Source organism: Dermochelys coriacea, chromosome 1, assembly GCF_009764565.3.
Source record: "Dermochelys coriacea isolate rDerCor1 chromosome 1, rDerCor1.pri.v4, whole genome shotgun sequence".
NCBI classification, from domain to species: Eukaryota; Metazoa; Chordata; order Testudines; family Dermochelyidae; genus Dermochelys; species Dermochelys coriacea.
In genome coordinates this window covers 208,168,506-208,192,735 of record NC_050068.2, presented here as the reverse complement: position 1 = coordinate 208,192,735, position 24,230 = coordinate 208,168,506, and the positions used below count along the sequence as shown (strand labels likewise).

At 41.6% G+C, this 24,230-nt stretch overlaps 1 protein-coding gene across 1 annotated transcript in view; it reads left to right on the top strand.

The window, feature by feature from the left end:
* The window catches only part of SPAG17 (sperm associated antigen 17), a 289,645-nt gene that overhangs the window by 114,452 nt on the left and 150,963 nt on the right, over nt 1-24,230 (top strand). Inside the window, 5 exon segments of the mRNA XM_043512980.1 lie at nt 9,323-9,441; nt 17,773-17,910; nt 18,003-18,116; nt 20,985-21,135; nt 22,758-22,988. Of these exon segments, the coding sequence (XP_043368915.1) occupies nt 9,323-9,441; nt 17,773-17,910; nt 18,003-18,116; nt 20,985-21,135; nt 22,758-22,988 (753 nt within the window).

Genomic DNA, 24,230 nt, shown 5'->3' with positions numbered 1-24,230 from the left:
GCCCTGCAAGGGGTCCCAGAGACATGCCAGCAGCCGGCCGCTTCTGGGAGCGGTGTGGGGCCATGTTATGCAGGCAGCCTGCCTGAGCCTTGCTGCACCAGGTCCCCCTTAGCCCAGGACCCTGGGCTACAGCCCCTAAAGCCCCTGCATTAATCCAGCCCTGATCCCATTCAGTTTTATGGATTTCAAAGATCTACTGAGCTGTCCAGAAAAGAAGCAAATATTTCAAAGAAAGAGACCACCTACTTCAACTACATCTACAATTCAACTATGCTTATCATCAAAATGGCAATTTTGATATATTGGTTGTGTGTCTGGAACAACACCACATCATGAATCTGTGACTACACCAATATACCCAGCTCCTCCCCTTTGGAGACTCTCTCTTCTATTTTCTATCTGCATGGGAACAAATTATATCAGGCAAATGGGTTTTGGGGGTTATAAAATCAGGTTACTACATCCATTTCTCCTCCTTCCCTCCACCCCACTTCCCTTCCCAATTCTGTTCAGGGACCCACTTGCTGAGACAGGAAATCATCTCCTTTCTGTGCCATAGACTCAGTTCCAGCTCGGATCAGGGGGAAGGGATTGTATTCCAGGTATTTTCTTGTCCCAAAAAAGAACCGGGGATGGAGACCAATTCTAAATCTACATAATCATAAAAATTCAAATTCAGGATGGTGATTCTCGCAGCTATAATTCCATTGCTGAATTCGTGGGATTGGTTCTCAGCCCTCGAGCTTCAGAACACATACTTTCACGTTGCAATTTACCCATCTCACAAGAGGTTTTTTAGTTCTTAGTTGGTCAGGATCATTTCCAGTATTGAGTGCTTCCTTTCAGCCTTTCCTCAACCCCAAAAATGTTCTCAAAGACGATGGCAGTAGTTGCCCACTGTATTCATCGACTGGGGAACAATAGTTTTTCCATATCTCAATGACTAGCTGCTCAAGGGTTGATCTTCAATATAAAGACAACAATGTGCCTGTTCCGTAGGCTACATCTTCAGCTCAATATCAAAAAGTTCACAACACTAGCAAACTTCATTTCAAGAATTCAAATGAGTGCACAGACATCAACAAGAAATTGCATTCAGTTGCTGAGTCACTTGGTAGTTTGTACCTTTGTGACAAAACCTATCAGATTATGCCTTCACTGTTCCCAGGGATGGCTCAGGACAGTTTATACCCAAAACACAGTCTGAACAAGCTGGTATGTATCCCTTGCCAGGTACACGACTCACTCAATTGGTGAGAGCACCCTCAGAACATCTCTGCAGGTGTCCTGTTCATTGTACCTCGCCCGATCATCACCATATCATTAAGTTGGAGGAGCACTAAAGAATGCACACCATTTGAGGCAAATGGTCCATGCAAGAAGTTCTTTTACACATCAGTCTTCTGGAACTGCTAGGAGTAAGGAATGCCTGCATTCACTTCCTCCCATTAATCAGGGGCAAATCTGTCAAGGTCATGTCCTGCATGTTCTACAACAACCATCAGGGCTAAGTGGGGGTGGGATCCACTTCTCTTTGTGCAAAGCAATAAAGCTATGGAACTTCGTAAGGATACAGCAAAGCATATCCTTATTTCAGCCACCTATCTTCCAGGGATATGACACAATATGGCCAATGATCTCAGCAGGCACTTCTCTCAAGATTATCAATGTAAGTTAGATGCACAGATTCTCAGTCATATGTTTCTGACTTTTGGGTTTCCAGAGGTGGATCTCTTTTCCACCATCACCAACAGGAAGTGCAAAGTATTCTGCTCAAGAGAAGGGTTGGTTGGTCACTGACTGGGGGATGCCTTCCTCATTTCATGGACGAAAGGTCTTCTCTATGCATTTCATCCAACACCTTTGATCCTCAGAATGGTAAACAAGATCACGCAAGACAAAGACAAACTATATTAGTTGTTCCAACATGGCCCAGACAGATCTGGTACCCTTACCTGATTTGCTTTGCTGTCTGCCAGTGACTTTTCCACCCATTCTCCACTTGGCTTCTCAGGACTCTGGTCAGACTTTCTGTTCCAGCCTGGGAGTTTTTCATCTCAAAGTTTGGCTGCTCAATGATCTCGGGAATAGAGACTTCCTGTTTTGCAGAGGCACAGCAGATGTTATTAAACAGCAAGAAACTGTCTACACAAAGTACTTACCTTCAGAAATGGAAGAGATTTCAACATTGGTGTTCCAACAACAGTTCTTGCCTGTTAATTCTCCCCTCTTTGCTATCCTAGACTATCTGTTGGAATTAAAGAAGTCAGGATTATCCATGAGTTCCATCAGGGTTCAATTGGCAGTTATAATAGCCTTCCATTCTTTTGTTGAAGGATTCACAGTGTTTGTTCATCCCTAAACAAGATTAATTAAAAAGCCTAAAACACCTTTTTCCTTAGATTAGGCAGCCCTTTCCTATACAAGATCTAAACTTGATACTTAATTTTCTTATGATGCCCCCCTTTTGAGCCAATGGCCACTTGTTTCCTTCACCTGTCCATGAACATGGCCTTCGTGGTGGCCATAACTTATGCTTGAAGAGTTGGAGAACTGTGGGTTTTAGTGGCAGATCCTCCTTTCACAATATTCTCCAAGGACAAAGTTTCACTACGGCCACATCCTAAATTCCCATCTAAAGTGACTTCTGAATTTCACATCAACCAAGTCAACCATCTCCCTGGTTTTTTTCCCAGAGCCACATCAGTCCAAGGAAGATGCTGCCTTCCATACTTGGACATTAGGAGGTGTCAAGGTTCCTTCCCCACTCTGAACTCTAGGGTACAGATGTGGGGACCTGCATGAAAACCTCCTAAACTTACTTTTACCAGCTTAGGTTAAAACTTCCCCAAGGAACAAACTATTTTACCTTTTGTCCTTGGGCTTTTGCTGCCACCACCAAACATCTAACCGGTATTATTATTAGGAAAGAGTCCGTTTGGAAATGTCTTTCCCCCCAAAATCCTCCCAAATGTTACACCCCCCTTTCCTGGGGAAGGCTTGATAAAAATCCTCACCAATTTGCATAGGTGACCACGGACCCAAACCCTTGGATCTTAAGAAGAATGAAAAAACATTCAGTTTCTTAAAAGAAGAATTTTAATAGAAGAAAAGTAAAAAGAATCACCTCTGTAAAATCAGGATGATAAATACTTACAGGGTAATTAGAATCAAAACATAGAGAATCCCTCCAGGCAAAACCTTAAGTTACAAAAAGACACAAACACAGGAATATCCATTCCATTCAGCACAGCTTATTTTTCTCAGCCATTCAAAGAAATCAGAATCTAACGCATATCTAGCTAGATTACTTACTACGTTCTAAGACTCCATTCCTGTTCTGTCCCCAGCAAAAGCATCACACAGACAGAGAGAGAGGCTTTGTTTCTCCCTCCCCCCAGCTTTTGAAAATATCTTGTGTCCTTATTGGTCATTTTGATCAGGTGCCAGCGAGGTTATCCTAACTTCTTAACTCTTTACAGGTGAAAGGGTTTTTCCTCTGGCCAGGAAGGATTTTAAAGGTGTTTACCCTTCCCTTTATATTTATGACAGGAGGGCATTAGCCTTTGGACCAAACCATTTACAAAATCTCCCAGACAATTTGTTTTGACTGCAGACAGATCCAAGGGGTCCACAGTCTCTATCCAGAGTCTCTTGAGATGGATCTCAGGATGTATTATCTCATGTTATGAGTCTTCCAATATTCAGCTTCCTTCTAAGGTGCCATCTCATTCTGTGAGGTCTTTATATACCTCTGTGGTGTTATTTAAACATGTTTCCATTCTTGAGATTTGCAATGCTGTGACCTGGACTTCGATGCAAACCCTTTCCAAACATTATATGATGGTTCATTCTTCTAGATCTGATGCTGCCCTGGACAATCCAGTTTTGTCTTCAATATTAGAGTCAGCTCTGAAGCTCCCTCCTTCTGGTGAGGATACTTCTTGGAAGTCATCTGAAGTGAAGCACCCAGCGGGAGACTACTCGAAGAAGAAGGAGAGATTACTCATCTTGTTCAGTAATTGGAGATGTGTGTCTCTACAGGTGCTCCACTATCTGCCTTCCTTCACCTGTGCTTCAGAGTTTCCTTTGAGAGGCTGTGTGGTAGAGAGGAAGGTGAGGGCAGTTTTCTTGCACAGCCCTATATATCCTCAGTACGGGGCACAAGAAAGTGCAGGGCTCATGCATGGGCTGAATAGGCATTGCTACCAAAAATCTCTGATTAAAGGCACATGGGACATATATACACGTGAAGCAGAGCACCCTTAGGGACACACATCTCCAAGAACTTCTGTTACTGCACAAGATGAGTAAAATGCAGTGTTAAGATTGCCTGGGCAACCTTAACTTTGTGTTCTTTCAGCAATGCTCCAATACACTCTGTTAACACACATATCTTTACTCCGCCGTCCCCAGAGTTGCTGAAATGTACCAGCTCTTCACCTCCTTTTAAAATCCATTCACTCTTACCCACAGGATTCCATCTTGCACTATTAAAGGACAAAAAGGAGAAGAAAAAAAAAAGATTGCCCACACCACCTCTCTCTTTTTGAGCAATGCTTCAATATATACATAGCACATACTCACACTGGACCTTGGCACTAAAAGATTCAGGAGGTTCCAGATCCTGGCATATACTCACACACTTGGCCAACTCCCAAGAAAGAATACCATGTGTACAATTTTAGAACCACTTTACAGCCTTTTACAGCCCCTTACCCTTATTTGAGCTGGGAGGTGTGATTTCCAGATCTCATAGATGGATCCATTCTAGGTCTGCTCAAGTTAGCCCACTAAAAATATCAGTGTAACTGGAATATCACTTGTGTTGACTTGGGCTAGCCGTCCAAGTATGTACCCAGAGGGTCCAGGCGGATTTGTACTCAGGCAGCTAGCCTGAGCCACCACCCCTGGTGCTCTGGCTACACTATTTTTAGCATGCTAGCTCAAGCTGAGATACTGCGGGTACATCAACGGAAGCTGGAAATCACATCTCCAAGCTCAAATGTAGATGTACCATTATTCACAGAATGCCATCTCAACCTACACTTTCACCTAACCATTATTAAAGTATTAGAATCGTATAATATTCCACCTCATTGCCAGCAATATCCTTTGTAATAAAAGCTCTGTGGCCTGCTACAGACATAACGCACATAGTTCAGCACAGAAATGACACATATTGCAAACAGAAGGTACACTTGCACCTCTTCCCTTTCCTCTCATACATGAGAGGGTCCAAAACATAGATCTCATATTATAGTCACAACTCTATCACACGTGTCAAAATAATCCACAGATCTCCCAAACATCTCTCTACTGCCTCCACCAGTCAGTACAGCTGCACTTGACACCAGCCACACTCACTGTACCTAGGATGCATGAAGATAATAAATGCTTACACTACTCATAGACTCAGGATCTTTATGTCCAGAGGGGGCCATCATCATCATCTAGTCTGATTTCCTGCACATCACAGGCCACTTATCCACTGTAATAGGCCCATAAACTCTCTCTAAGTTACTGAAGTCCTCAAATCTTTATTTAAAGACTTCAAGTTACAGAAAATCCACCATTTACTTTAGTTCAAACCAGAAAGTGACCTGTGTCCCATGCTGCAGACAAAGGTGAAAATCCCCCAGAGTCTCTGCCCATCTGACCTGGGGAAAAATTTATTCCTGATCCCAAATATGGTGATCAATTAGATCCTGAGTATGTGGGCAAGATCCACCAGCCAGACACTTGGGAAAGAATTCTCTGTAGTAGGTCAGAGCCCTTCCCATTGAGTGCCCCATCTCCAGCCGTCAAAGATATTTACTAATAGCAGCTGTGGATGGTCCAAATGCCATTGTTGGCAACCTCATCATACCATCCCCTCTATAAACTTATCAAGTTCAGTCATGAAACAAGTTACATTTTTTGCCCCCACTGCTCCCCTTGGAAGACTGTTTCAGAAATTCACTTTTCTAGTGGTTAGAAACCTTCATCTAATTTTAAGCCTAAACTTGTTGATAGCGACTTTATATCCATTTGTTCTTGTGCCAACATTGGCCCTTAACTTAAAGAATTCTTATTCCTCCTTGGTATTTGTCCCTCTGATGTATTTATAGAGAGCAATCATATCTCCCCTCAGCCTTCATTTTGTTAGGCTAAATAAGCCAAGATCCTTAAGTCTCCTCTCCTGAGACATTCCTCTGATCCTCCTAGTATCCTTCTTTGTACTTGTTCCAGTTTGAATTCATCTTTCTTAAACATGGGACACCAGAATTGCACACAATATTCCAGATGTTGTTCGTCCCTAAGTGGATGACTTTGCACTTTGCACTATTAAATTTCATTCCATTTCTATTATTCCAGCTTTCAAGGTTGTCCAAATTTCCTGGTATGATATTCCCAGGCCTCCTCCATATTGGCAATACCTCCCAATTTTGTGTCATCCATACATTTTATTAGCAGTCTCCCACTTTTTGTGCCAAGGTCATTAATGAAAATATTAAATAAGATTGGTCCGAAAATTGATCCTTGAGAAACTCCACTAATAACCTCCCTCCAGCCTGATAATTCATCTTTCAGCGTGAACCCTTGTATCTCTCCTTTAACCAGTTCCTTACCCACCTTTCGATTCTTGTATTAATCCCCATCTTCTCAAGTTCAACTAATAATTTCCCATGTGGAACTGCCTTATACTGAAATACAAGTGGATTAGATCTACTGCATTTCCTTTGTCTAAAAAATCATTTGTCTTCTCAAAGAAAGTTGGTCTGACACGATCTACATTTTGTAAAACCGTGTTGCTTTTTATTCCAAGTACTGTTTTCCTCTTTGTCTTTAATTACTCTGTCTTTGAAAATTTGTTCTAAGACCTGGCATTCGATTGGTCAAATTAATGGGCCTGTAGTTTCCCAGATGGCTTTTTTCCCCCTTTCTTAGAAGTAGGTACTATATTTGCAATTCTCCAGTCACAGGATATGAGCCCCGATTTTATGGAGTCATTAAAAATCCTTGCTATTCGGCTTGCAATTTCATGTGCCAGGTCCTTTATTATTCTCTAATGGAGATAATCCACACACACCCCTTTAGTCCCATTAAGCTGTTTGAGTTTGGCTTCCACCTCGGCTGAGGTAATTTGTGCTTCCATATCCTTGTTGCCATTGCTGCCACTGCTGCCAAGCTCCTCATTATCTTACTAAAAACTGGTGCAAAGTATTTGTTTAGATGTTGGGCTATATCTAGGTTATCTTTAACCTCCACCCCATCCTCAATGCTTCATGGTCCAGCTTCTTCTTTCCTTGTTTTTTTTTTCTTTATATGGGCCTTTTACTATTGGTATTAATTTCCTTTGGAAGGTCCAGTTCTGCTTGTCTTTTGGCAGTTCTCACTTTATCCCTACACTTTTTGACTTCCAAGAGGTAGCTTTCCTTTTCACTACTGACAATGTCCTTTATAGTAAAACCCCTGTGCCATGCTAATTATATAACATACACAATTCTGCATTGAAATGATGTGTACTGGGTCCCGAAGAGACACATGCAGCTCTTCCCTTTGCTTGCATAAGCAGGTGCAAAACATAGATTTCATTATCTCATAATCACAGCTCAGTTGCGCACACCTCAAAGTAATCCACACATATCCTCATGTGATATGAGGACATATCAACAAACACACCTTTACCAAGCTCAACTGTTGCTCTACCATTTACTGTAGGTTCACCTAACACACTGACTGCATTGGGAGCATATGCAAATAATTCCCATTCGCTACTGCCAGCACGAGGGAAACAGAGGGAAGATGGGGTAAGCAATCTTTTTAATCTCCTTTTTTGCCTTTTAATAGTGTTAGGTAGAATCCTGTAGGTGAGAAGGAATGGATTGTGAAAGGAAGTAAAGAGCTTGTATATTTCAGCAACTGTGAGGTTGGCAGAGAGAAAATATGTGTGTTAATGGGGCATATTGGGGCACTGCTGAAAGAAGGCATAGTTAAGATTGCATGGGAAATATTAACTGTGCATTTCCTTGTTTTCAGAAGTTTGAGTTTTGATCAACTCAACATTTTGCAAAGGAGCAACATACCACCAAGCAGCCTTAACTCTGTGTTTACATAATTCTTTGCCATTGATTATACATTATGATACATTATGATCTTTACTTACATGGTCACATATTATTTTCCCCAGGTTCCCTGACTTATGCAGTGCACAAGATGGAGGGTGTCACTAAATGAGCAGCTATGCAATATTTTGTGTTATCTTCAATTTGTGACCCCATGCCTTATTAACTGCACCCTGTTCAAAATCCTGATCATTTTCTCATGGGATTTTCTATGGTGCTATAGTGTCTGAGTGTTTCACAAACATTAATTGATTTATTTTCACAATACCATGTGAGGTGAGGAGGTGGTATTATCCCTACTTTATAGATGTGGAGTTGAAGCACAGAGGGATTAAAGTCAAATATGTCTACTGAGTAAAGAACAGCTCTTATTTGCACTGCCCCGGAAGCAGACCAGAGGTTAAATAGTTATTCAGAGTCACAAATCAGTACCTTCTTATCCCTTGTTTCAAGGGTGAGTAAGTTGCCCCAGTCCTATATCTGACGCAGGTTTCTATGGTTGAACTGTGGTGACTGGTGTACTGGAAGTAGGGAGCAAAGCCTCCACACTAGTGTGTGCAGGTGGGGCAGTAGCAACTTCACAGCAACTCCATCCTGCATGCAAATTGAAAATGTAGATGCCCACAGAGAGGACGAATACCATACACATCCTTACTCCCCTGCACGGGTACAGAAGGCAGCTTGTGACTGAGTCCATAGCACATAGGATTTTCTTGCATCGTGTGTGCTTGTAATTGAGTTTTAATACTGCTTCTCAAGTGAGATAGTAGAAAATTAGCTGAACCATGTACTACTGATTTATGTTTACACTGCCCTTTTTAAAAATAAGTTTAGAGACACACAACTGCATTTTATATAGGCTAATATGTAATATGTCACTGTGGAACTTAACTCTGAATCGCCTAAATTTTGCATATAATCCTTCTTTTATTATTAAAATACATGTATTTTATTAAAAATAAATGAAGATATGGGAAGGAGATATGTCAAGAGTAGAAGTTCACTGCTGTGCAGACTAAGCAGTAGAGGTTTTAAGAATTAGGTCCTTTACTTATATTTTCTTACAATACTGCCACAGCACTAATTCAGAAACACAGGAGAGATTCAAGGAGTTAAATTAGGAAATTTTTACTAACCATTTCTACCAGAGTCAAAGGAAAACCAACAGATCCAGCTAGACAGTCTCAATATGTTATTTCTGCTTTCTACAATAGAGGAAGAAGTTTCTTTTCTGCCTCCTTATGTGGACATGAGGTATTACAATGATTTGCTAAGTCAGATTCCTGAAGAATTCATTTCTGTTCCTTTAATAATGAACTGCATGTTGGAACAGGTGAGTGTATTTTCATATTAATTCATACCCATCATTCAGGCTAAGCACTGTGATAGTGAATTGATCAGTGAGAGACAAATCAATCAGGTTCATCCCAAAATAAGAGAACATACATAGCTGCACTACCCACTGAGGATCAGTAGGAAGGACTTGTGACTCAGAGAGGATCCCATGCTTTGCCTCGCTTTATGGAGGGGAGGAGTTAGGCTTTTTCATTTCTTTTCAGGGTGCAGCTCACTCCCACTATGTGCCTGGCGATCTATTCCAAGGCTCCTACTACTACTCCCCAGTCCTCTATGCCCACTCCTCATCCACTTTCTCACAGAGAAGAGTATTAGGGTAGGGAATTCCTGCCTTTTTTGCCACTTTCTAAGAGGGTCTTTGCTCCTCCTTCCTCCCTTGCATGGTTGAGTAAGGGCTAGGGTTAATCTAGCCTACGATAACAGCTAGCAAGTGTTTTCTCTCAGGGTTGTCAAAACTAAGCATATAATAGAAGTGCAAAATGAAAATGATCACTGATACTATATGCTTGTCAACTTTTCTCAGTGTGGGACAGGAGGTCCTCCATAAGAATGGCCATGCTGGGTCATTGCACATGGATCCCAGAACTGATTTGTAGCACTTCAGCTTTTAGGGAGTGTTTCCAGACAGCCTACAATGGATCTTCAATCTGCAGCTTTGAGGACAAAACTCAGACCTGCCCATCACCAGCTCATCAATATTTCTCCCAATGAAGAGACAGCCGGTTTTGTTCTGTTTCCACAGCAACAAACAAGGTGTACAGTCCTCCTTGCTGCAGAACCGTAGAATTGGTGGATAAAAAAATTGTCTAAGCTAATGAAGAAATCTAAAAGTTAAATTTCTGGTGCAGTTGGGCTTTAATTTAGCTGGATATGTGCTAAATTTTTGGACTGGGTTTCCAGAGTGAGCCACTTGATTGTTGGTTGGCCTCCAGTTCTCCCTGAGGCACTTAGATTCATAGGTTTTTAAGACCAGAAAGGCTGTTTATGATCATCTAGTCAAAGATAATAGAGCGGCTGATATGGGATTTAATTAATAAAGGAGGGTAATACAGTTAATGCAGATCAACTTGGATGTATGGAAAATAGATCCCGTCAAACTAACTTAATATCTCTTTTTGATGAGATTACAAGTTTGGTTGATAAAGGGTTGATGTAATATACTTAGACTCTCTAAGGTATATGACTTAATACTCCACAACATTTTGATTAAAAAACTAAATTGATATAAAATTAACATGACGCACATGAAATGGATTAAAAACTGGCTAGCTAATAGGTCTTAAAATGTAATTGTACATGGGGAATTGTCACCAAGTGTTTCCAGTGGGATCCTACAGGGATTGCTTCTTGGCCCTAACCTGATGAACATTTCTTTAACGACCTGGAAAAAAACATAAAATCATCACTGATCAAGTTTGCAAAAGATACAAAAATTGTGGAGGTTGTAAATAGGGCTGTCAATTAATCACAGTTAACTCACGCGATTAACTAAAAAAAATTAATCATGATTAAAAAAAATTAATCACGATTAATCTCACTGTTACACAATAGATTAACAATTGAAATTTATTAAATATTTTTGGATGTTTTTCTACATTTTCAAATATATTGATTTCTGTTACAACACAGAATACAAAGTGTACAATGCTCACTTTATATTACTATTTTTATTACAAATATTTGCACTGTAAAAATGATAAACAAAAGAAACAGTATTTTTAAATTCACCTCATACAAATACTGTAGTGCAATCTCTTTATCATGAAAATGCAACTTACAAATGTAGATTTTTTTTTTGTTACATAACTGCTCTCAAAAACAAAACAATGTAAAACTTTAGAGCCTGTTTTACCCGCATTCTGCCATAAATTTCATGTCATAGCAGTCTCGGATGATGACCCAGCACATGTTTGTTTTAAGAACACTTTCACTGCAGATTTGACAAAATGCAAAGAAGATACCAATGTGAGATTTCTAAAAATAGCTACAGCACTCAACCCAAGGTTTAAGAATCTGAAGGGCCTTCCAAAATCTGAGAGGGACGAGGTGTGGAGCATGCTTTCAGTAATCTTAAAAGAGCAACACTCCGATGCGGAAAATATAGAACCTGAACCACCAAAAAAGAAAATCAACCTTCTGCTGGTGACATCAGACTCAGCTGATGAAAATGAGCATGCATCGATGCGCTCTGCTTTAGATCATTATCGAGCAGAGCCCATCATCAGCATGGATACATGTGCTATGGAATGGTGGTTGAAGATGAAGGGACATATGAATCTTTAGCACATCTGGCACGTAAATATCTTGCGACACCGGCTACAACAGTGCCAGGCTCTTTCAGGTGACATTGTAAACAAAACGTGGGTAGCATTATCTCCTGCAAATTGTAACTAAGTTTATTTTTTCTGAGGGATTGTCTGAAGCAGGACTGAGTGGACATGTAGGCTCTAAAGTTTTACATTGTTTCATTTTTGAGTGCAGCTATTTTGTATATAATTCTACATTTGTAGGTTCAACTTCCATGATAAAGAGATTGCACTACAGTACTTTTATGAGGTGAATTGAAAAATATTATTTCTTTTGTTTTTTACAGTGCAAATATTTGTAATCAAAAATAAATATAAAGTGAGAACTATACACTTTGTATTCTGTGTTGTAACTGAAATCAATATATTTGAAAATGTAGAAAACATCCAAAAATATGTAAATGGTATTCCATTGTTGTTTAACAATGCGATTAATTTTTTTTAATCACTTGACAGCCTTAGTTCTAAATAATGAAGAGAACAGATTGCTGATTCAAAGTGATCTGGATTGCTTGGTAAACTGAGTACAAGCAAACAATATGCATGCTAACCTCAGAGTTATGAACATCTCGGGAATAGAGGTTGTTTTTAACTCTGAAATGTTCATAACTCTGAACAAAACGTTATGGTTGTTCTTTCAGAAGCTGATAACTGAATATTGACTTAATTCAGCTTTGAAACTGCTATGCAGAAGAAAAAAATTGTTTTAACTATCTTAATTTAAATGAAACAATCACAGAAACAGTTTCCTTACCTTGTCAAATCTTTTTTTTTTTTAATTTCCCTTTATTTTTTGAGCAGTTTACATTTAACACAGTACTGTACTTTATTTGGTATGTTTGTTTGTTTTTTGTCTCTGCTGCTGCTGTCTGCTTGCATACTTCCAGTTCCAAATGAGGTGTGTGGTTGACTGGTCAGTTCATAATTCTGTTGTTTGTAATGCTGAGGTTCTATTGTACAGCTAAAGTAAACGTATATATCTTGGAACAAAGCATGTAGGCTATATTTAAAGGAGGGACTCTATCCTGGTAAGCAGAGACTCTGAAAAAGATTTGGGGGTAGTGGTGGATAATCAGCTGAACATGAGATTCCAGTTTTATGCTGGGCACAAAAGAACTAATGCGATCCTGGGATGCGTAAATGGGAATCTCAAGTAGGAGCACAGAGGTTATTTTATCTCTATATTAGGCACTGGTGTGTCCACTTCTGAAATGCTGTGTCCAGTTCTGGGGTCCACAATTCAAGAAGGTTGTTGATAAATTGGAAAGTGCTCCAAGAGTGCTCCATGCTCCAGGAATGCTTAAACAATTAGAAAACATGTCTTTTAGTGATTGAATCAAATGACTCAATCTATTTAGCTTAACAAAAAGGCTAAGGGATGACTTCATCACAGTCTATGAGTGCCTACCTGGGGAACAAACATTTAATTATGGGCTCTTCAATCTAGCAGGGAAAGGTATAACTGGAAGTTGAAGCTAGACAAATTCACATTAGAAGTAGGGCATACATTTTTACCAGTGAGAATTATTAACCATTGGAACAATTTACCAAAGGTTGTAGTGGATTCTTTTTCACAGACAATGTTTAAATCAAGATTGGATTTTTTTTAAAAGATATGCTCTAGGAATTATGTTGCAGAAGTTTTGTTTTGAGGAAGTTCATGATCACAATTGTCCCTTCTGGTCTTGCAATCTATAAATATCCAATAGCCCAGTAGGTAGGGCACTTACATGGTAGATGGCAGATCCTTGTTCAAATTCCTTCTCCTGTCAGGCAGAGGGGGGATTTGAACTGGTGATCTCCAATATCCCAGGTGAGTACCTTAACCACTGAGCTAAAATTTTAAGGGACCACATCTTTATGCAGTCTTACATGAGCTCACCTGTGGAGTCCCAATCCAGTAGGTGAACTCTGAGCACACTTACTAGATAGGGCCCTGTAGGGAGTTAAGCAGAGGAATGTGTATCTTCCCCCAGTTTATGTATTGCCTGGGGCCTGTGTGTCTGGATATTTACAGTGAGGCAGCAGTGTTAATGCTCAGAGGCAGAAATATAGGCACCTAGGGAACTTTTATTACAAAAAGGTATTCACTGAGTCAGATTAGGTGTCTACAGGGTTTAGTGGCAGTTGTGCGGGGGGGTGGGGGGGCCAAAGGTTGAATCCCAGTCATGCCTGATCCTGAGATTTAGGTGCCTAAAGCAGCCTCAAGTAAGTCTTTTTGTGACTCTAGCCAAATTCCTCTAAGCAAATATTGTTAGCACCTAAATCTCTCTCAGCCTGCCTTATCAACCAGACAAGTGTTGTAATTAGGAACTTTATCCATGTAGCACCAGTACTGCATTTTTCATGGTGATGAAGTGATGCTCAGGATGAACCCAGTATTCCTCCCTCAAATCAACTCTATCGCTCTTACAGCATAGGAGATAGCATGATCCTTCTACCACAAGCCCTCACATCCATCTGAAAAGCTATGGCACACTTTGGATATCTACATAGTGTTAAACAATACATTTGGAGAAAATTAAGTATCCAAGAGGTCAAGTTCATTATTTCTGCTCTGGGTCTTGGCTGTAAGGGACAAAAAAATTTCAAAGTCCTTGATATTCAGGTGCCTTAGATGGTGTGTATGTGAGCAACACACATAAGATAAAGAACTTGGCCAGATTTTTTTTTGTGCCTAATATCCCCTGGGCTAAGCGCCGAATGTGCTCTTCGTGGTCCAGGACCCGGGCGACTTGGCGCAGGTGGAAGCTTGCCAGGCCATCTCTACTTAGCAACCTCCTCCACCCGGGTCAACTGGGTCAAGAGCTCTGGCCTGGTGGTTGGGGATGGGTGGCAGGCGAGCTCCCTTCCACCCACGATTTAGGCCATCCGGTGGAGCACGGGTCCGCTGCTCTATCTCGGCATTTACCTTTCCGCCACGCATCCATCTCTGCCGGAGAACTGGCACGGTTTAGAGGGCAGGGTGATAGAGTGGCTCCGGAAATGGACAGGACTACTCCGGTGCCTCTCCCTCCAAGGGAGGGTACTGGTGCTCAGTCAACTAGTCCTGTCCATGCTCTGGTACCGGCTCAACACACTGGTCCCAGCCCCAGTCTTTCTGGCCAATCTCTGGATGGTGATTCTGGAGTTCTTTTGGCCAGGAGTGCACTGGGTCTCTGCAGGGGTCCTCCACTTGTCCTTGGAGGAGAGAGGGCAGGGCCTGAAGTGCCTATGTACTCAGGTCCATGTCTTCTGCCTCAAGGCCCTTCAGAGGCTCCTTTATAGTGCAAGTAGTCCGGCATGGAGAGTCCTGGAGCATGCTTCCTGCACCGCTTCTGAAGGCTCCAATATGACTGGCAGCTCCTTTATCTCCATCCGAGAGGTCTTCCAAGAGACCTCTCCAGGCTGCCGGTCTTCAACCAGGACCTCCTCCGGACCTGGAAACTGCTCTCAGCGACTACGTCTGTGGAGGCCACCAAGGGGGCAGATCTCCTTGCAGAGCCCCTGCTACACAACCCCCAGCTCCATGTGCAAGTGGCGGAGTCCCCCTCAGTGCACCAGAGGTTGGTCCTGGCAGAAGTCACCAGGGTCAGAGACCTCCTGGACTATGACCGGGGAGACTGGCTGGATCCCCTGACGCTCACTTGGCGCATGGGGCTCTCCAGGCCTCATACTTCAGGAGGTGAGGGCCACTTTGCCACCCATTGCTCGGGCCTACCTCGACCGGGTCCTATGAGAGGGCGCACCCCGCCCACCCTCCACCCCAGGGCCTCTGGACCTTTTCATCGGGCCCCTGCCCCGTGGACCCAACCAGCCCCCCAACCCGCCCCTTCACCATGAGTCAGCTGCATGACTTGCAGCTAGTTCGTTTCCAGACCACACCAAGGAAACATCTATACACGCTCCACGCCCTTCACTTCCTCACCATTGCGTCCCACCCTGACAAAAAGTGGCGGGACCTCCTGCCACCTCTAGAGGGTGAGGAGCCCCCGTGGGCCAGCCTATATTCCACCCTAGTCCCAAGGCCCACCAGGGATATCAGTTGGCGGCTCCTTCATGGGGCCATCAGCATGGACGTGTACTTGGCGCTATTTACCCCAGTCCCGGACACCTGCCCCTTCTGCGACGTGAGGGAGACCCTGGCGCACGTTTACTTGGAGAGCCAGGTAGCAGCCCCTATTACGGCTCCTCTTAGACATCCTGTTATGTTTTTGGTTGCACTTTTCCCCTCACCTTCTTATCTATGCACTCCCTATCCATGGCCCCACAAAGCCACAGGACCTCCTGGTCCTGGCTAAAATGGCCATCTATATAACTAGGGAGAGGAGGTTGGCCAATGGAGACTCCTATGATTGTGGGGCCTATTTCCGATCTTCCATCCATTCACGCATCCAGGCAGAGTTCCTCTGGGTGGCGTCCACTGACTCCCTTAATGCCTTCGAGGAGCAGTGGGCACTGTTCGGGGTTCTCTGCTCGGTGTCCCCGTCAGGTTCCCTTTGACTGCACTCCTGTTCCAGTTATTTTATTAGTTGTCCCACGAAATCACTTGGCTTCCAGGTCCTGTGGATCCCTGCCTTAGGCTGGGGGGGGATCTTTTAGCAGTGGGCAGGCTTCCACCCACCCACTTCCTGGATCCCAATAGGATCACCTGGGCTGAACTGTGGCTAGATCCACAAAGCTGCTAAGTGAATTTGAGAATGGCACCAAATCAGGCCTGGCCTTGGCATAGTATAGCACAACCTCAGTGCTATTCTACTTTACACTGGCTTGCTATGGCTTTCAAGGGGCCATCTAACAGCTGGGGATTAATGAAGCATAGCAATGCTCTAGCCATGCCTCTTCCTCCTGACCCCAACATGCTTCCTACTTTGGATCTTGCGATGGCAGTTTGGTAGCACCTAGGAACTCTTCCACACTGAAAGGACTCTCCAGCTGGATGATCCAACTAGTAAATATTCCTTTGTGCTTCCAGAGTGGGGAGAAAACTTGACTCATGCTCAGACCACATTCCCTCACAGAGGAGTAGCCTCTTGGGTTAGGGCATACAGATACACTTCTTAAGAAGAAAACAGAAAGGCAGCCTCCAGGTCCTTCATGCAGTAATAAAATATTTCAAAGCTGGCAGGCTGATATTGTTGGGAGGATGATGTTTCATGTTTATTGAGCCTCAGTAAACCAGGAAATAACCTAAGTACATCCTTATTTCAAATTTGGTTCCATCTTAGGCTAAATTATTTTCCTTTCCTAGCTATACACAGCTTATAAACTCCAGTGTAGTGTCTACAGACTTTAATGTTGCTGGAGGATAGGAAAATTAATTCATATTTATCCAAAAACTTCCTTTCTCTAACTAATAAAATCCACAGACTAGACGCACTTAAATAAGTTTTCATGCACTGCAATAGGTATAGTGATAAAGTTATTGAAGTTATACCATAATAAGAATGTGTTCATTTAAGAAGGATACAGTTTTCATCATATCTGTGGATCTTAACTCAACTGCCAGGCTTGTCACTTGAAGGGGCATATACCTAAGCCGTCGACTGAAAGGTCTGAGTTCTGCCCCCAGGCTGAAGAACCGTTCTAGGACTGTGAACCTTACTACTTTAAGAAATGAAACTTTTGCATAATATTCCTGATTTCTAATTATTAATTTATTTGCATATTAGCCTGGAAAATTGTCCTTAGTGAAGACAACTAAAAAAGGTTCAACTTGTGATGTGCAGCCATTTTTGAATTATCAGTGTGCATTAAAATTCTTAATATATTTTTTCAGTTGGAAATATTTTCCCCACCCTCATTAAAGTGAAAAAGAGGTGAAAAAATTTTATTCAAACTTTTCCATAAAGTTTACCTTTGGCCAGAGACAGGGACTGGGAATTCCAGCTGGAAACAAGCATTTTGAGAAAATTATGTGCATGTGAATACAGAGATTATAATGGAATATCTGATACAACTTTAATTTAAGATAACTACAAATCAATGCTATAATGACATCTAACATGTTTTCTGTTTGGTAGGTCATTGCAGCTGAAGAAGGTCTTACACCACCAAGTCTGGTAGTCCCAGAACCACGAGCAGATGGGCTGGATCATAGCCTTGCAGAGCATATAGTCTCTATCCTTCCCTCTCTTGCCCTCTCTGAGAGTGAAAAAAAGGTTTGTATTGTCTTTTACCTTCAGACTGCCTTAATTGCTAAGTAAATCTATGTATTATTTTTTAATGCACATGCTTTTTTCTTGTTTAATAGAATCTCTACGACACCTTTTTTCCTAATGACAATGAAGTAAAGACTGTGGTCCCCAAATGGCCTCTTCTATTAAACTATCATGATATTTTGTCTCAGAGGCTACACCTGCTAAAGGTACAATACTGTGTCTTATATCAACAGTCTTAAAGTCTACAGAGAGGGCATTAACTTAGAATGCTTCTTTTAGAAGGTAGACTAGGAGAACCCAAACTTTGCCCACTTCGTGATCACATTAGCCACTTGCCAGGAATCCAAAGGCTGTACTTAATTTGCTTAAAATGGAGCAGATTGCAGCCATCCATGGAGACTACAGATCCCAGTATGCAATGTACCATATTGATCTGAGTGGCCTGGCCACAGTGTTTATGTGTACATTTGGCTTTCGTGACTGCATTTCCATATAAATGGTGGCATGGGATACATTGTAGAATTCTGTGGGCTTCACTTTGGACCACCACTGAGCTAGGAGATTATTATTCTGAAAAAACTAGAGTTTCTGCAGGCACAGAGATACTAAATGATGAGTGTGGTGTAGCAACTAGAATGAAATAGATTAGAGAGGATGGGACAAACATAGTGGGCGGCATACAAAAAGGCACAGAGCTTTTTATGGGAGAAGAACACCAGAGTGCATCAAGGTGCAGAGTGTAGCCCTCATGCAAGACAGCAAGAGTTATCTAGACATGATGTAGGCAGAAGTGTAGAGTAAGATTAGAGTAAAAAGTTGGATGCAGATGAAACTTGTAAGGCAATAAAGGGTTTCAAGTAGAAGGAGGATGAAATAGTTGAGTGGTGGGTCGGGAAGATACTTTTAACAGAAGCATGTTGGATAGACTTTTGGGCAGCTGTCTAGATTTCAGGAGGCTAAAGAGGAGGAAGTTGCACTAGTCAATGCAGGAGTTGACCAAGACATTAAAAATGTAGGTAGTAGGGATGAAAGAAGAAGGAACAGGTTTGGGAGATATGATAGAGAAAAAACGTATTAAAAGTAACACAGAAGACAGGGACTGTAATAATAAAAATAAGAAAAAGCAAAACTGAACAAAGTAAAAAAAACCTCAAGCCAGTAGAGTTCTTTAAATCCATCATAATACTTCTGTCAAAGACCATCCATTAGTTGTATGATTTCTTGATTATAAAGACTATGGACAGTAATATAGATCAACTAAGAATTTGTGTGTGACGTTGCACTCAATATGTTTATGTAAATATGCTTATGAGTGTAAATATAATGTAACTGGAATATACTTTATGCAAAAGGTCTCTTGTAAGGTATCATTACAAAGCTTATAATTACTGAGTTTGTTCATCCTATTTGTATGAATGTATCATTCTTGTAGCTGAAGCTAGAGATATGAAGTATTACTCTGAACTCCTATTGAAACTATGCAAAGTGTGGGCCATTAATGGTGGCTTGGAATCTTGATGACTTCCATTAACCAAGACAATTGGTTGTAAATGGCTCGGTTTACTTGTAAGCCTTCCTGTGGTCCTGTGAGTCAGTTAACTTGTAAACCTTCCTGTGAGTCAGGCTAGAAAGAATGGAGAATAGGGGTCTTACAGGACATGTGACTAGGTCACCTGGTACTGGAATCCATCTTAAACCTGGTGCTTTTCCATTTAGAAGGAGGGGTGGGAACCCAGAGAGACAAAGGATTCATGCCTTATGCCAAAGCTATAAAAGGGAGTGGAGCAGGACAAGGGAGATCAAAGTCATGTGGAATCCCCTGCTTTTCACCTAAGATGCCTGCTGGAACTAGCAAGGTCTGTATCAAGGGAAAGGGTTGGGCCCAGACTAGGAAGGAGTCTAGTCTGTGAAAGGTTTCAGAGTAGCAGCCATGTTAGTCTGTATTCGCCAAAAAAAAAGGAGTACTTGTGGCACCTTAGAGACTAACAAATTTATTTGAGCATAAGCTTTCATGAGCTACAGCTCACTTCATCGGAGTCTGTAAAAGAAGCTTATTGGAACATCTCTGAGGGTGAGATTTACCTGTATTCAGTTTCTTAATGTATTAGACTTAGACTTGCATGTTTTTATTTTATTTTGCTTGGTAATTTACTTTGTTCTGTCTGTTATTAGTTGGAACCACTTAAATCCTACTTTTTATATTTAATAAAATCACTTTTGCTTATTAATTAACCCAGAGTAAGTAATTACTACCTGGGGGAGCAAACAGCTGAGCATATCTCTCTATCAGTGTAATAGAGGGTGGACAATTTATGAGTTTATCCTGTATACACTTTATACAGACTAAAACGGATTCATTTGGGGTTTGGATCCCATTGGGAGCTGGTTGTCTGCGTGCTAGAGACAGGAGCACTTGCTAAGCTGTTTTCAGTTAAGTCTGCAGCTTTGGGGGCATGGGTCAGCCCTGGGTCTGTGTTGCAGCAGATTAGTGTATCTGGCTCAATAAGACAAGGTTCTGGAGGCCCAAACTGGCAGAGAAAACGGGCTCAGAGATAGTCTCAGCCCATCACGTGACAGTCCCAAGTGGGTCATTGTGACTGAACCTGTCACAATGTGGAAGGGAAAGGCTAATACAAAAGTATCCTTTGCAGTGTGACAGACTAAATCAATACATATTTTTTTTATTCCAGGAAAATTTCAGATTATGGCTAAATGGCGAATAATTTTGTGATCTTTAGCAAATATCAGTTAATTGTGCCTTCTTCAATTATTCTCTTTTTCTTCTGGTATATATTCACTCCTCCACAGTGAGGAAAGTAAACAATAACTGATTTAATCTTCCACATAAAGTCACTGATTCAGCAAAACACTGAGTATATGCTCAATTTTAAGCATATGCTTAAATTCTATTGACTTCAAAGTAAAGTAAAGCATATGTGTGTAGGGTTTTTTTTTGTGGGGGGGGGGGCGGGGACAGGACTTGTGTGCTGAACTGGAACCTTAGTTATTTAAATGAAAAATCCCTTTTTTGTGAAAGTTTACTTAGCTTTTGTCCTTATTGCTCTTTGCTTCAGATCCAAGGGGGTTTAAACCCAGAAAAGATTGAACAGGATATGATGGACAAGCTGCCACTGGTGGAACTTCTTCAATTCCCCCTTCCTCCACCTGGAAACAACACTAAACGCTTGGCCAGAGTTCATGAGCTCATGCATTATTGCACCAATGGTAAATAGATTTTTTTTATTAATATTATTTCATTCTTTGTTGACAAGCTCCTATGAGATAGTTGGAACCCACTTTTTTGGGGCCACTGTCTCAATTTACCCAACTAAGACCTTCACTGTATCAGCCAATATCTATCACCTTTCATATACTTGTGTCCATCCTAACCTACCATAGAGTTTGGCCTAACACCAAACCACAATTTCATGGTTATGAGCAGACTAGGTTACACTGCATGTTAGAGACTATGAGATTGACAACTAGGCATTAGCAGCATGTCAGGACTCGCACAAGCACATAAACTCTGTATTAAGTTGAGACAAGAATATCAGTCACACAAATTACTAGTTCTAGTGCACAGAACAAATATTGGGAACCTCTGAGCTATATAATGTATTGTTTACAAAGAACCTTTTGATTGAGAAAAGAGACTTGTCTTGGATTGAGAGGATTACTTGGGAGAAAAAACATGGTTTTCTCATTGTGTTTTCTTTGAGTTGCCCATGTTAATAGTACTGTAGTATCTACAATAATCACATTTTCTGGTTGTCATGATAAGGTTACTTCTCCATCAAGAATTGTCTCTGCAATTCCTCATTCTTGTAATGTGTGTACCTAATCGGTGCACACTGTAAAACAGTTAGAAAGGCTACATAAATGCCGTCTAGTGAGTCTGAATGTTCAGTCTAAGGGTATACTTAGTAATAAGCATCCAAACCCCTTCAATTCCTTTTTTACTGTCATAAGTAGAGCCCTACCAAATTCATGGTCCATATTGGTCAATTTCACGCTCATATGATTTTTAAAATACCTGTGGTAAATTTCATGATTTCAGCTATTTAAATCTGAAATTTCATGGTGTTATAATTGTAGTGGTCCTAACCCTAAAAGGAGGTCGGGGGCGGAGGGGAGGGTTCCTGCAAGGTTATTGTAGGGGAGGTTGTGGTACTGCTGCCTTTTCTTCTGTGCTGCTGCAGGCGGCAGCTGCCTTCAGAGCTGGGCAGCTGGAGAGTTATGGCTGCTGGCTGGGTTCCCAGCTCTGAAGGCAGAGTTGCTGTCAGCAGCAGCACAGAAGTAAGGATAGCATGGTATGGTATTGCCACCATTACTTCTGTGCTGCTGCCTGCAGAGCTGGGCCCTCAGTCAGTAGCCACCACACTCTGGCTGCCCAGCTCTGAAGGCAGCAGAGCAGAAACAAAGGTGGCATGGTATGGTATTGCTAACCTTACTTCTGCGCAATATCACAATCCCCCCTAAAATAACCTTGTGACCCCTTCTGCCACTCCCTTTTTGGTCAGGACCCCCAATTTGAGAAATTCTGGTTTCCCCTGCGAAATCTGTGTAGTATACGGTAAAAGCACACAAAAGACCAGATTTCACGGTCTGTGACACATTTTTCATGGCTGTGAATTTGGTAGGGTCGTAGTCATAAGACACATGTCTTATAATATATCTGACCACCATCTGATCAGTCCATTGATCATTACTGAAATTACCATCACCGTTATCCCCCTTGTTGGCAGCCTTAATAGCAATGCCAAGGACAATATACCTGGTCAGTCTTCTATATACCTTTCATTGAAATGTAAGGACAATTTCTGTGGATGGTTTTAATTCTCTTCCAGAACTCTTGAGTTGGGCTGAAGTAGAAAGAGCCTTTAAAGTGTTTACTTTTGAAAGCCTGCGGCTGACTGGGGTGGATGACTCTGGCCTCCTAGAAGGCTCAAGGTTGATGCTTGGAGGTGATTATGAAGTATCTTATATCCCATGGGATAATCCAGCCAGGTTTGCAAGACATCTGAGACAACTATTGATGGTGGAAAACCTGTTTGATGAGAAAACTCCCAATGGCTCAGGTAACAGAGCATCTATCAGCATTATAGCTAAAGAATTTAAACATACTATTCACTAGAATCCTTTTCTTTTACATTAATTCAGAATTATTTGTTATTACTGTGATGTGATGATTCTCCTGTTTTAGGAACCATTTAGTCATCAAGTACTCTATATTCCATTCATCCATTCATCAAGTAGGAATACTGGATAATGACATAAACTGGGCACTTTGTATGACAATTAAATAGTTTATTTAAACAAGTCTTTAAAAGTAATATCTATGTAAAAGAGCTCTGCATAGCAGATATTAGAAAACTATTTTATAGCTTCTGATATAAAAGTGTATTTTAGAGAAATTAAACATTGAAATCATACTATTAAACAGTTGTTTTAAACATATTAATACAACACACTGTAATATAGGATTTGGCAACTGTTTCAAAGTTTCACTCTTAAGTGTTTCAGAAATGCTATTCATAAAGTGTATAAAACACTGCCTTTTATCTTGATATGTAACTAAAATAGTAATTCTGAAACTTTGGTAATAGTAGTGGGTATATACAAATGATTATAAGCAATAAAATGAAAAGAATGTAATTTACTACTTGGAACTGAATATGGACAGATTACATTTTAGCTACAATAGTCTCTCCGCAATTTCTGACAATGGGCCAAATCTTAACCTCATTGAAGTATGTTTATGCCAGGGCTTCTCAAACTTCATTGCACCACAACCCCATTCTGATAACAAAAATTACTATAGGACCTTAGGAGGGGGGACCGAAGCCTGAGCCCGCCCAAGCCCCACCATCCTGGTAGGGGCGGGAGGGGCCAAAGCCGCACTGCCTCAGGCCAAGAAGCCAAAGCCAAAGTTCAAGGGCTTCAGCCCCAGGCAGGGGCCTGTAACCTGAGCCCCACCACCCAGGGCTGAAGCCTTCGGGCTTGGACTTGGGCTTTGGCCCTGGGCCCCAGCAAGTCTAAGCCAGCCCTGGAACCCCATTAAAATGAGGTTGCAACCCGCTTTGGGTTTCCAACCCACAGTTTGAGAACCACTGGTTTATGCCAATAACCAGGGCCGTCCTTAAGATTTATGGGGCCCTACGCAGTATTATTAAAGTGGTCCCTTTATGCCCGACAGCAGTCTGGGCTTGCAGCCCGGGAGGGAGGGGAAGGGATGAGGCAGCACAGGATACTGAGACACCTGGCCCACCTCACGGTGGTGGAGAGTCACAGGTCCCCACAGAGACCCACATACCCTGTCC